The 14237-nt window shown below is 32.0% G+C and overlaps 2 protein-coding genes across 5 annotated transcripts in view; one reads left to right on the top strand and one right to left on the bottom strand.

Moving 5' to 3' along the window:
- Positions 1–289: 289 nt before the first annotated feature.
- The window catches only part of LOC139516113 (5'-3' exonuclease PLD3-like), a 16191-nt gene continuing 2243 nt past the window's right edge, over positions 290–14237 (bottom strand). For 2 of the 4 annotated variants that reach the window (XM_071305965.1, XM_071305967.1), the window contains 9 exons: positions 8994–9232; positions 8416–8599; positions 7003–7120; positions 6559–6692; positions 4691–4891; positions 4092–4231; positions 3270–3441; positions 1246–1348; positions 290–648 (listed from right to left, as the gene is read on the bottom strand). In XM_071305965.1, the coding sequence (XP_071162066.1) occupies positions 455–648; positions 1246–1348; positions 3270–3441; positions 4092–4231; positions 4691–4891; positions 6559–6692; positions 7003–7120; positions 8416–8599; positions 8994–9232 (1485 nt within the window). In that variant the 3' untranslated portion in view covers positions 290–454. Of the gene's footprint in view, positions 649–1245; positions 1349–3269; positions 3442–4091; positions 4232–4690; positions 4892–6558; positions 6693–7002; positions 7121–8415; positions 8600–8993; positions 9233–11566; positions 11691–14237 lie in introns of those variants that run through there. The other 2 variants (XM_071305966.1, XM_071305968.1) reach the window with 2 other exon arrangements.
- Positions 11825–14237, top strand: part of LOC139516114 (titin homolog) — a 22376-nt gene continuing 19963 nt past the window's right edge. Inside the window, exon 1 of the mRNA XM_071305970.1 lies at positions 11825–11948. The gene's annotated coding sequence lies outside the window, so the exon portion shown is untranslated. The remainder of the gene's footprint in view (positions 11949–14237) is intronic.

Here is a 14237-nt window from a genome sequence, read left to right as displayed (position 1 = left end):
TTTAGCATGCAATAAATTCTAATATTATACTAGTGCAATAAATCTTCAAAATTCATGACGTCATCAACGACAAATCTTAATTTAAACCAATTTTTACTTTCAAATAGTATATTGCTATACAATAAAAGGGTTATTGCATAAATATTGGGGAATATTGACCCTCGTTGAACATATATAGCACTTGCAAGCTCGTGCAATATAAAATTCTACTCGGGACAATATTCATGCAATAACCCTGTAGTACCATATATGTAATATTTATGTAAAATCATGAAAATACATTGTATCAGCAGTTTCTATCTTTAATAAATATTTTAACAAAATAAGAAAAAAGTCAAACTTAGCACTCCATGGAAATCACTGCTCAAGATATTGAATTCAGAATGAGTATTATTAGCACCATTGGTAACATGCACCAGCTTTTTATACAATAAATTTACTGCTGCATTAGTAATTATAATTCCGTATGTCCTTTTGTAGTAAAGTTAAAATGATCAATATTAGTGGAGTATTGTGAATCCCAGTCTCTGTAAAATATATCCTCTAATTGTTTGCGTACATTTCCGGGCTCTGCTGTCACATTCTGATTCACAATCAGTCCTATACCTCCTGTGTCAATAAAGTAATCTCCTGACCAGTTAGATGTTCCTGAAATGAGAAAATATCAGTGGTTTTTGTTGTTATAAGTTTTCTTATTTCCTTGTTACAGCTTCGAAATTGTACATGAACATATATATTTGTAATAAAGATAAGAGGATGGTTGAGTGCTCAATATTTTCTTAACCCATCACATTTTCTATATATGCCTGTCCTAAGCCAGGAGCCGGTGGTTTTCACAAGTTGCTATCTGCTCTATTTTTTTCTTTTTCATGAATTGTCATAAATTAGGCAGTTGAGTTTTTTGTTTGAATTGTATCAGATTCTGTCATGCTGAGGCCTTTTATAGCTGTCAGACTAAGTGGGTTTTGTTCATTTTTGTAGGTTGTAGAATAAGTATATACATGTATACTTAAATCTGCTTCAGTTAAGATTGTGTTTGATAGTTGCCTCATTGGCAATCATACCACATCTCCTTATTTTACATGCAACCTTTTAACAACATGAATACCTATATAAAATATAACTCTTAAATACTTTAATTATCAATATGTAAACAAAATGAGCTACTGCAACTCACTGCATAGTCCAATGTGATAAGATAGAGCTGATTTTAAAATTATTGACGGTATAAAAATGATATCTTACCAATATAAGCTGTTTTATCTGTTACCATATATTTATTATGATTTACTCTGGCAAATGGTATTTTCCTCTGACTCTCTGTGAAAGCTGGTACAACAAACATTCTCTGTAAATAAATAAATGGAGAAAGTCAAAACTGAAATCTGTACAGGTTCCAAGACTTTTATATGACTTTTGAATGTTTATTTTTGCAAACTTATTTTGTTTTGAACACTGGACCATAAATTAGAGTAAAACAAAATCAATTACCTATTTTTCCTTCGAAAATCCTCTTGAAAAGTGTAAAATATTTAATTACAGTCAGACTAACAAGTGTTGCACTAATATAAACTTTTCTTGTTAATTCAAACATGAAAATGAGGTCAAGACAAGGCCGTAGTGCATGTCCATTTAAAGTGAGGCAAATCGCTGAAAAAAAAATTTTGAGCCTTTTTTTTAGGGGGGTTCGGGTGACTGAAACGGGAGAAGCTTATTTCAGCATTACTATTTATAATGAAAAACAAAAACAAAAAGATATAACAGAAATGCGTTTTTTTTCTATTAGCTAGCCTAGTAAGTAACAAAACAAGTTTCAATATAACGTTAATCTCTGTTGGTCAACAAAAACTTTCGATTCTCCTGTGACCTGTACTATTGAAAACCTTCAACACACGTTCTTATGTATATATATATATTTATGTCTAACAGCAAGTTATAAGCTTCTAGAAAACGAGAACATGTTATTTCAATTAGGATATATTTATTATACATAATCATTAACCATAAGAATAGGTACAGAGAAGGCTAGACCAACATTGTTACTTAACCGGATTTTTGACGTTCTAATGTCAGAAGTGATCACAAGTTATCTGTAAACATTCCGCTGGAAGACATGTCAACCTACCTGGACGGATTTATTCTACAAATTTTTAAGTCACTGGTTTGACCTGACCGGGGTTCGAACCCACGACCTACCGCACAATAAAGTGCACAGGTGAATTAAATAAAAACAATATAAAATTCGTTTTTTCTTGATCATAGCTATAAAAAAAATGTAATTATAAGTATTGAATGCTTCTTTTTGTAACTTCATAGGGTTGTAAAAGCGTTGACCGTGCACACATTTTTAGAATGAAGCGCTTCCCCGCTTCATACAAAATGTACTTCGGTCAACGCTTTTACTACCCAATGAATTTACAAAAACAAGCATTCAATTCTTAAATAAAAATCATGAATTGCCTTATACATTAAAGACTTCCATAGAAAAGACGCTTCGTGATTTTGTTTAAATTAATTATAAATAATTATTATATTTGTGGTCAATGAATTATTTTATCGATTAGCATTTGTTGTTCAGTGAGTTGATATTTCAACATTGGTATAAACTATAGCGTTATCGATTTAAAAAAAAACCCAAGGAAAGTGAATAAGCCAGCTGCATACTTATAGGGGGTGTTTATACTCATGAGTTACCTTTTTCATCTTTTTTTCTCTTTAAAGAATCCGTCTTCAACCAGTGTTGTAACGACATTAAGATTTGTTTCAATTTTTTTATTTTGATTTGTATTAGGAACACTTATTTTTTTACTGTCACTGCTATGGTAAAAGCTGCAATTGCTGCTGCCGATTAGACACACTGTATGTAGTGTGACGGTAGATAATTTGAAACTCGAAACTCGCATATTGATAACGTAAAATACATATTTAAAAAAAAATGACACTTCTAAAGTTTGGTCGTCGTTTCAAAAGTGAGGCATTTGCCTCATTTGCCTCCATTACGCTACCGCCCTGCAAGATCAGGTGTCAATCTGCATAAAAAATGTGAAAAGAAGTAATTCTAGCATTTGTTGTCATCTTGAAAAAAAATTATATTGGTGTTGGTAGGGACTTTATATTAATATTTCATGACTGAAGTGTACAAGAGCAGCTTTCCACACTATAATTCTCAATTACCATTGTCTGGGTGACAGGTACTGAAACACAAACTGCCTTACAACCCCTCATACATTTTATTTCTGAGATAGCTCTAAATTTTAAACAGGACTCACCACTTCTATGTTAGTATGGACTCCATAATCAGAATATTTCAGTACATTCAGTGACTTAAGATACAAAGGCATTTCTGCCCACGTATTATTCCAATAACTTATCAACAACTTGACTGATATCCTCCTATCAAAAGCAGCTCTACGTAAGGCATCATCTATTACTGGCCAGTATCTATCAAAATAAATAGTTTGGAGATGATTTCATGAATTTCTGCACCTCTGAAATTTTTAAAGTAAATGATTCAAGTGAAATTAAAAACCACATAGTTTTTTTTAAGGATGCCATCTTATAATTTCATTGAACTGGCTCCTTCATGTTTGTAAGTGTCATTAGATAAAGCTTCACTCTCGAGCAAGTCAAACCAGGTGATATTGTAATAGAAATTGCACAAATAAACACAGAAATTGATTACCCGGATATATAAATGTGGTAATGAACCTTCAGTATCCCATTGTTGCCAGTTTGGTTTTTGATGATATTCAAAAATGGAATCATATCAAATGACTTAGAGTATGAAATATTTTGGTGTAAAATAACTTATCCAATGAACAACAAAGGAAGTTTTGTCATTTTCAACGAAACTGTCACCTATTTTAGCATTATAATGATATTTGGAATTCTGTTTGGAATGACTCTAAACATTTTCAAAATACAATGTATCAGAAAGTGGGCGTCTCACAGATTTTGAAGCAGCTTATGGGGTCATATATAAATAAATTTCTTTTGAATAAATAAAATATAAAACATGGTAAAACATCCTTAAAAAAATAAAATTTTATAACAAAAATTAGATCTTGATTTAAAATGAGAATAAAACTTACTTTCTAGGTCTAGAGAATTGTGTAGTTGGAAAGTAATCCATTACAGCTATATATACAAATTTATCTGCCTTACGTATGACATCTACTATAGCATCAATGTCTACTGTCCTACCATTAGGACAAAATGGTGGAGGGGAACTCTGAAATGAAAATCAGTATGAAACTTTAAAATAATGAATTAAAGATTTATTTTATATGTTGTCATAATCATGATAACAAATCATATGTATTATAACATAAATTGTAGAAAATATAATAAAATCTATACATTATATTAGCAAATTAAAGAATGTATTCATGACAGAAGGTTTAATTGCTTTTCACGAATTGGCATATATTTTACTGAGAAGTATTTTTGAAAAATCCTGTTATCCATTTTAATGCAGTATTGCCAAAAAAACTAGATATCCAGTAAATTCCTGCTCTTCAGATTGTTCGGGCTGAAATTGGGATAAGTGAGCAATATTTTAAATTCTTTTCTTGGATTTGACAAATCATCGGCCGGCAGCTTAAAATAGTGTGAGGAAACAATATCATTGTTTGAACAAATTACTTTTTCATCTGAAGAGGATTTTTTTTTTTAAATTATCATCACTTACTGACAGGTATGTTGTTGCAGCAGTGCCATTATACTGAATCTGCATGGATGTGTTGCTGTTTATATCTGTACTGTATGATGAAGGCCAAGAAGAAGGAACAGTAGTTCCTGGTACACCTAGGTACCAGTACACATCAAATAATTTACCCATGTCTTTTGCCATACATGGACAATTATAAATAACTGCTCCTAGCTCTTTCACCTGCAAATAAAATAGGAATATTATTTAAACAAATGTTTAAAAGAAATAGGAACAATAATATCATAAATGTACAAAAGGGGAATAACTATGTCAGGTATGATAGAAATGGGGAATTGTCATTTATGTAAGAAAGAGGAATAACTATGTATTACTATGTTATGTCTGTTAGAAAGGGGAATAAGAAATAACTAAACATAAAGAAAAACAAAATTGATGTGCATATAAACTGGCAACTTTAACTATTCAAACAACATTTAGGGAACTACTGCTAATTAATTGATAAAAAGATAAGATTTCTATCTGATGGAAGATTTTGTTGGATAAATGGTTGGAGAGGAATTCCAAAGGGTCAGAAACATAAATTATTTTTCAAATAAATACTGAAAGAACTAAAGAGGAAAATTAATTAAATATGTGTGGCAAAAACAATAAAATGCTTTGCTGAGCACAGCCTGATACGACCCCAGAGGTTAAACCCTGGACAGTTGAGCAAATGTGGACACAATATTTAAGCTTGATACTGTCTGAATTTGGAATGTGATCAAATTTTTGACATAATATAGGTTTCTGACACAAAACAAATTCAAAGAGATCCATACAAGTAAACTAAAGTTATTGTTCGGAAACTAAATGTGTCTTCGGACGACGACGACATCATACTATTATACAATCCCAAATGTTTTATTGCGGTTGTATAAAAACGGTAAGGGACTTAGGGTAGGTATGATAAATTAGGGCAGATTGGGAAATAATACATTTTTGCCATGAAATTAGGTTTTCCAACCAAACAATCAAACAATTAACATTATAATACATGTAGTTCAAAGCTATTCCATTTAAATGATTGTGGGGGTAGGCCTAGACTCAACCTACAGCCAACATACAGAAATAAAATTTCCCTTCCTTTTATCCCAACTCCATTTTAAAAGAATAGCCTTTTATATTGAAAACCCTATTATCCAAGAACAAAATGAGCAAATGCCAATGCTGCTGAGATATGTGCCACAAAAACTTAAGTAAGCTATATATAATGGAAATGTTGTGATATATAAGCCAGTTGAACAAAAGCTATGCATGTGCATTTAACCTTTCAAACTCACCATTATTTTGCTTAAACAAAAAATCAATATGATGCACAATTTGTGTTGCAGTTATATCCCTTGGGCCCATGTTAAAAAGGAGCAAACTGGTTGAGTAACTAGACTAAAGTCAACTTTTTTTAAACATGTAGTACAAGAAGGTCGGATGGAATATCCTTACTAGATCATAGTTAAAAGTTAAATATAGCATGTTGTTTCGAATAAAAATTTAAAAATGTCTATGTACATGTATGAAGGAATTTTAGTACTTTGTCATCCAACACAATGGCAAATGGAAATAGCTCTTATATCAAGTCAATAGAGATGTTTCCTTCCATTCATAGAGCCTAAAATAGTGATAAATTATTTACGATAGTTTATTCCTTAATTATCAGTTGTTGTTAGAAAAAAATTGAGCATTTAAAGAATAGTGACCGTAAGATTGATCTGAAATGCAAACAAATAATTTTATGTTAAATGAGATTATAAGTAGGTATTTCTAAAATTAGATATTTTATCCTACCTGTGTATAAGATTGCCAGTCTCTGCTGGCACTAGTACTGCCTACATAGAAATATTTTATCCTACCTGTGTATAAGATCGCCAATCTAAGTTGGCACTGCCCACATAGAAATGTTTTCTGTCTATCAACCACATCTTTGTATGAATAATTCCATTACCCAACAGCTTGTCAAAATCCAATGTTCTTACTTCTGCACCAGCTGTTAAAAGTAATGGAATAAGTTATGTAAATGAGTTGAACAACAAAATAAAACAAATTTTGTGAGAAGGTGAGTTAAACATGTAAACAGGAATTTAATGACTGATGGATGTGAAACTCATTACATTGTAAAGCATGTTCACATGAAAGTTTCCAAATTTCAGAAGATAGTGATGTTGAGATCCTGAAGGTTTAGATCCTGAAACTATAACAATACAGAAGAATAAATGAAATTTACATTAGAACTCGCTTTTAGCAGTGAAACTTTTGATTTTGAAAATTTACAGACTACACCTGCATTAACAACTAACCATATTTAGCTAATGCTTCTGTGTTGTTGTTTTTTCCCTTGGGTTTATTTTGAACAATCTTGATTTTTATCTTTTTGTCTCTTCCAGATGATATCAGAGTTTCAAGGATTGATTCTCCCTGCAAATAAATATAGAATCATTTTCATAACAGATTGGTCAAGACATTTCTTGGCGCGCTCAGTTTATCAATTGACTGGGTCAGATTAGGTGAACATTGGTCTGTAATACCCACTTGTCATATTGTAGAGTTAAAGACATTTGAATGTGGGGTCGTCAAAGGTTATAAACACCTAATTCAAATAATATGAATAACTATAGCAGAGGACTAAACCTTGTATGTTGATTGAAATGTTGAATACTTAAATTTTCTTTTTTTCTTCTCGTGCACCTGCATGTACTTTACTCTTTTATTCTATTTAAATCCCCATTGGAAGGCCTCTGAAAGACTGAGTAAGTGTAAAATCACTGTTATTAATAGCCGATGACAAACAAGTGAAAGGCAAATGATTCAGCATTATGTAAAATTGAGAATGGAAATGGGGAATGTGTCAAAGAGACAACAACCCGACCAAATAAAAAACAACAGCAGAGGGTCACCAACAGGTCTTCAATGTAGCGAGAAATTCCCGCACCCGGAGGCGTCCTTCAGCTGGCCCCTAAACAAATATATACTAGTCCAGTGATAATGAACGCCATACTAATTTCCAAATTGTACACAAGAAACTAAAATTAAAATAATACAAGACTAACAAATGCCAGAGGCTCCTGACTTGGGACAGGCGCAAAAATGCGGCGGGGTTAAACATGTTTGTGAGATCTCAACCCTCCCCCTATACCTCTAAGCAATGTAGTAAAGTAAACGCATAACAATACGCACATTAAAAACCAACAAAAGTATGGCGGTTGCCCATGCTGTTATGAAATGATTCTAAATAAAGCTATAGGAACGGACTAATTTTTAGAAAATTCATCCTGCTTGTTACAAACTCATCAAGATTCCAAGCTACTCCAGAACTTGATGCTCCCTGTTACTCTCTTTACCAAAAATAGGTATGTGTTAATTTCAGTATAAAAAATAAAAAAGTGAAGCAATTCCCAATCATACAAATGTTTTTTTAAGCTGTAAAATTATTAGTATCTTTACGGTAAATTAAGAAATAATGTTACTAGCCAGTACTGGCTGAGTATTGCAATGATAACGGCTTTTATTTTTATATCTGATACATATATTTCAGAATGACTTTATGCAGCTTTTTATGAAATTGCAATGATTAATCTCTAATTTTGGTTGGTTATGACATATGAAAATCGCACTTATAAATAACTTGTTTTGCATATACATTGTACATGTATCCTTCTTCAATCATGTTAATGCATAATAATTAAAATAATGACATTAAAAATTAATCATACCTCCCAAGAGGAGTTATCATGGAAGGGTAAATCTTGCCCATTTAGTGTCCAATAATAAGAAGCTATCTCTATGGTCTCTTTGGCATTAGCCATTAAACTCATTATCCCTTCATAGGTGGAGGAATGGAGTGGTGCTCCTTTGACGAAGGTTAGATTATCAGGAATACTTTCCACCAGGTTTAATCTGAAAGAATAAAAGTTATTTGTATATCAAACTATGCATGGTTGATGTTATTTCCTATGTGCAATTTTTCATTGTCTAGTGGGAAATAGTAAATCATTTGTAGCACAAAACATACATGTACATGTACAAGTAGTACCATAATACTTGTCCCAATGTTTTATACATATTTTTACATACTAAACAACGGCAGCAAAACCCCATAATGATTAGCTTGTCCACTACAATATTCATATTAGGTGTAGATGTGTATATTCAAAAGTTAGTTAAGGGAGGTAATTCTATTTCTCATATCTTCCTTCTCCAGTAAAGGTACATTTTTGTAATTATAAAATCACTAACTTAATATTTCACATTACCTAAAGTACATGTACAATTAATGTATTTATATACTTACATGCATGGGTCAGAACAAGATTGACCCATTAAACTTTTAGGTTTGGTTGCTGCCTTGTCATTTTCTGGACTATAATACACACCAAAGTATACTCCTAACGTACAAACTGCTGTAACTATCAGAACAATAGCTGTTACTATAGCAGTCACAAGTATACATGTTCTCTTTTTGGCTGCAGCATATTTTTGGTGATATTCCACTAAAATCTCCTTATCAGATTCCATCACAGAGGTTTTGGTCTAAAAAGAGTACATTTTGTAAATTATAATCAATTTTGACAGTATGTACAAGTTAGTTATAAATAACATCGGAAATTGTTTTCTGTATAAAAAGGCGGACCAAAATTTGTTCAACTGGCTCAGCTGATGAATGCATCATGTGCCTACATGTACACTTCTGGTAAAATTTTGGCGTCAGAATACTTATAATAATAAGAAAATAATCACAAAAGAAAAGTGATTATTATATGGTGTCAATAGTTCTAGTGTCACATATTCTCAAAGTATGAAAAGGTCTATGGTCTATGAGGGTGTCCAAGCCTGTCCAATTACACATTATTGCTATTTGACGGCCATTCCTGGACATCTAAAAAAAACATGTTTACCCCCGCCGCAATTATGTGCCTGTCCAAAGTCAGGAGCCTCTGGCCTTTTTTAGTCTTGTATGATTTTTAATTTTAGTTAAATGTTTCTTTTATGTGTATAATTCTGAGTTTAGTATGACGTCCATTATCACTGAACTAGTATACATATTTGTTTAGGGTCCAGTTGAAGGACACCTCAGGATGCGAGAGTTTCTCGCTACATTGAAGACTTATTGGCCTTTGCATTGGCTGTTGTCTGCTCTATGCCAGACTACAAATGTATGGTTGGGTTGTTGTCTCTTAGACACATTCCCCATTTCCATTCTCAATTTAATCACAAAAGTTCCTGTATTATTTTGATGTCATAATAGAAAATATCTGATGCCACAATGAAAGTGATTGTTGTTTGTCGTAAAAAGTTCAAGCAGAACAGATTTCTAAAATAGGGACAAGGTGTAAGATACCTGTAAGATTGTTGTGGGGCTCATATGGAAGGATCCTATCCTTTTTAGACCACTATATTTTGGTACACTTTCAAAACTGATACAATCATCAATCCTGCATGATTTGGTGCAATATTTCACACAATTAAAAAGTTATATAGAAAACTATTTGTGTCCTTATCAATTTCTTAACTGATACATGACTCCCAATGACGGTCTATACTAATTTTAAAAGCTTCCACAGTTTTTTATGAAATAACTTCAACTGGTAGGTTAAATTCCAATCATTAATAATACATTGTGAGAAATGTCTTAATCGAAAAGAAGTGTTACATCTAGCTAGGTTTTGCTTATTTCCAATTATGCCCACGGGTATTTGTACTGATGACAGTAAAAAATCTTTCATAAGATATATCTTCGATTCCTTTTAATATTTTAAAAGCTTGTATCATATCACCTCTTCGCCTTCTGTGAGTAAGAAAAGGTAGTTTAAGTACTTTTAATCTGTCTTCATAGTTTAAATGTCGTATATATATATTAGGAATTAATTTAGTTGCTCTCATCTACACTTTTTCTACAGCAATAATATCTTTCTTTAAATGCGGATACCATATTGTGTATCCATATTCCAAGTGCGGTCGTACCAACACAACGTATAGTCTTAAAAATGCATGTATATTGATCTTTAAAGTTAAAGGTTCGGTTAATCAGCTGAAGTATAATATTGGCTTTATTTATTTTACTTGATATACATGTATGTTGTGAAAATTTAAGATCATTTTGAAAAATAATTCCAAGATCCTTTTCTTGTTCATCTTTCGTGATATCAATATTGTTCATGATATAAACATTTTAAGGATTATTTCTTCCATAGTCGATTTGTTTACATTTGTTCACATTAAATTTCATATCCGATAACTTGGACCAATTGTAGAGTGCGTATAGATCATTTTGTAAGACATCAGATTTAGAAGTAGGTGCATAAATTTTGGTATCGTCTGCGAAAATTTTTACTATAGACTCCACAACATCTGGTAAATCATTTATGAATATAATAAAAAGAACAGGTCTTAAGTACACTGCCTTGTATTGGCAGATAACCAGTAATCTAGTCAGAGATTATTCTGATGTCCAATGGCTGTTTTGCCAGACAAGCTGGGGCCGTGGGAAAGCTCAGCTTGTATTGCAAAACAGCCATTGGATGTCAGAGTAATCTCAGACAAGTCACAACTGCCAAATCCACATAGAAAATGTTGTCAAAAGGATGTTTAATGGTATAAAGCTGCGTATTTTCAATGTGAATGTGTCATAAAAAACAGCCACTGTTACAGAATTATCAAAAATTTAAATAATTAAACGAATCTAATTTATAATATCCAAACAAAATCCTATAATTTTTGAGACACCCCTTTTCCCCTTTTTCCTTCTGAGGAGGTGCAAAACGGATGCTGCAATCTATGACAGTCTACAAAATATAAATGTCTACTGTGGGTTTAGTATGATAAACTAAACAAACAATGCTAGTTCAGGTTTTAAGTATAAACTACCTTACAATTGACGTCTGCTCTCTGTTGACATTTCTTTCAAATCATGTGCTTTTTCACAGATTTAGCGCGCTCGACTTTACACTCAAATATTTATAAAATATATTTTGTTAATTCAAAGATGACAGTCACATCTGAATTGATAATAAATTGTTATCAAATTTAATTAAAGATCTTTTTAATGTTATAGACAGAATCATTCATTTACATATTTGTTTTACAAATCAAAATAGACATGTAGCATTCCAACACACCCACTTATAAACCGGAAGTTTACAATTATTGTCAGGCTTGACAGTAAAACCACTCAAAGCGTCTTGCAAGTTTGCTCTTGAATACATGATCTTGTAAAATTGACAACTCTTTAGCAAACTTACATAAAAAGGTCAGTTAAAAGAGAACCCCATTGAGTGTTGGAGATAGTTCCCAATGTGTCAATGTCCTATATAAACTTTTAACTGTTTAATAAACTGTTGTGGAATTTTTCCCTCTAGGACATCCAGTCGTTTTTTTTCTGCTCAACCCGCTATGGCATCAATATAACAGAAATTATTATAATATATGGTGTAACACATCCTGTGATTTCGGAAATAAAAAAATACACATTTTAAGCATAGCTTGATATGACTTTGAGGGTAGGAACAAATGTCAGAGGAATATTGCCCCCACATGTGTATACGAATCCGGGTCTGTTCGCGCCCAATCACGTTCGCACCTTTCCACATTCGCCCCCATTCACTTTCGCACCCCACATGTTCGCACCCAAATTTTGCGAAAAGTTCGTTCGCACCCCACACGTTCGCACCCAATTTTACCAATTTTTTGGAGGTGTATTGGTATAAATATATATGCCATTGTTTCTAAATAATTCGAGATACTGACAAGTTTTTTTGTGTCATGACAAGTTTATAAAAAAAAGTCCTTGTTTTTAAGTCAGATTATATTATTCTGACAACAACTATTTCATTTGTGTGTTGAATAATTCTTAATCGTGTTTTGGTTAGTGTATTGAAATAATTTGTTTTTCACTGTTTCTAGTCAATTAAGTGCGAATCTGACAACATGTTGAACAACTGGTATGCATGGTAAGTGTATTGCTATAATTAATATTTATTTTATTAGTATTTACATCAAAGCAATTTAAAACAACAATCATGATTTATAAACAACAGTAAACAATAACACTAAGTTAGGCTGTTTATAAATACCAATTAGCAATAATCATACATAATCAACATTTAATAATAAATCATCAGATTGATAAAAAAAAAAAATCTACTAGTATTCAATAAATTCTCAAATTTTATTCAAAAAGAATACAATTATTTGTTATATTCATATGAATAATTTCTAACAATTAACTTAAATTTTATTAAAAATTGGGCGCGAACATGTAGGGTGCGAACGGACGTGGGGGGCGAAAATGTGAGGTGCGAACGTGTAGGGTGCGAAACTATATTGGGCGCGAACGGACCTGATACCTGTGTATACCCTCAGGTGTCAAATGGTCATTTTCAGCTTCTGTTAAGGTCAAATTCGTCTAAACATCTTTTTTCTTGTTTTTCAGAGGTCTCAAATATTTATCATGTTTATTGTGAACGTAATTTATGGAATAGATAGATGTGATTGATCAAAATCAGTTCACGTATTTACACTTGTTTGCAAATTTGTCCGTCATTACGTAAATTCACACAGGTTCTGGTAAACTTTGACATTCATAGATTAAATGGAATTTAGATGGATCTTTACCTCCTTTGGCCATAAACTGTGATTTTAAACAATACAGGAACATGTTAATGTGTCATGGGTTAATGTTGTAAAAGAAAAGTTAACTTTTAATCTAAAATATCTAATATTTCCTTGATACTACATGTACATGTATTTAACATGTGTAAAAAGATCTAGATAACTAGAGTTCAAATCTACAAAATATACTGTACTGATTGATATGGGCACTAGATAAACTGCACACAGCTAGACAGTATGTGATTTAAATTACACTTGTATACATACATTTGTATGTATATAACTTAGTAACTACAATGTAAGTTGGCCATATATACCTTATCAGTGGCGGATCCAGGGGAACCCCCCCCCTTTTTTTGGGGGGACAATGAATGCATTTGAATTGGAAGAAAGAGTTGGACACCCCCCTTTTTATCTTGGGTTTGGAACCCCGTTTTAAATATGACTGGAACTGCCCCTGTAAATGAATTTTTATTTTACACTGTACATGTACCTCTTCAGCAGGAACAAAAAAAAAGTGCAAGTTAACTTTTTTATTTTTCTCAAGCAAAAATTGTTTTTGAATTTTTATATAGACAATAATAGTGCATTGACTTGACATATCAACGATATAAGGATGTAGCGTTGAAACAGAGAAATGCGAGGCTCTGCCGAGCTTTTTCCCCGTTTCGGGCCGAATCCTCATATCGTTGATATGTCAAGTCAATACACTATTATTGTCTTTATACTGCAATATTAAAAAAAAAACAGTTTCAATTGTTGTTTAATGTGTTAATTTTTTCATTTGATTTAATTATTGGGAAACTTCCCCCTTTTATATATAAGTTTATCGAATAAATGCACATTTTTACTCATATGGGTTGAAGGCATACATAAATCAACATAATAATTTTACAATACATCATACAAAATAAACAACAAAAGAACA

This window comes from Mytilus edulis, chromosome 3 (genome assembly GCF_963676685.1).
Source record: "Mytilus edulis chromosome 3, xbMytEdul2.2, whole genome shotgun sequence".
In the NCBI taxonomy this organism is placed as follows: Eukaryota; Metazoa; Mollusca; class Bivalvia; order Mytilida; family Mytilidae; genus Mytilus; species Mytilus edulis.
Note: the sequence above shows the minus strand (reverse complement) of the source record. Positions and strands in the feature narration are given on the sequence as shown.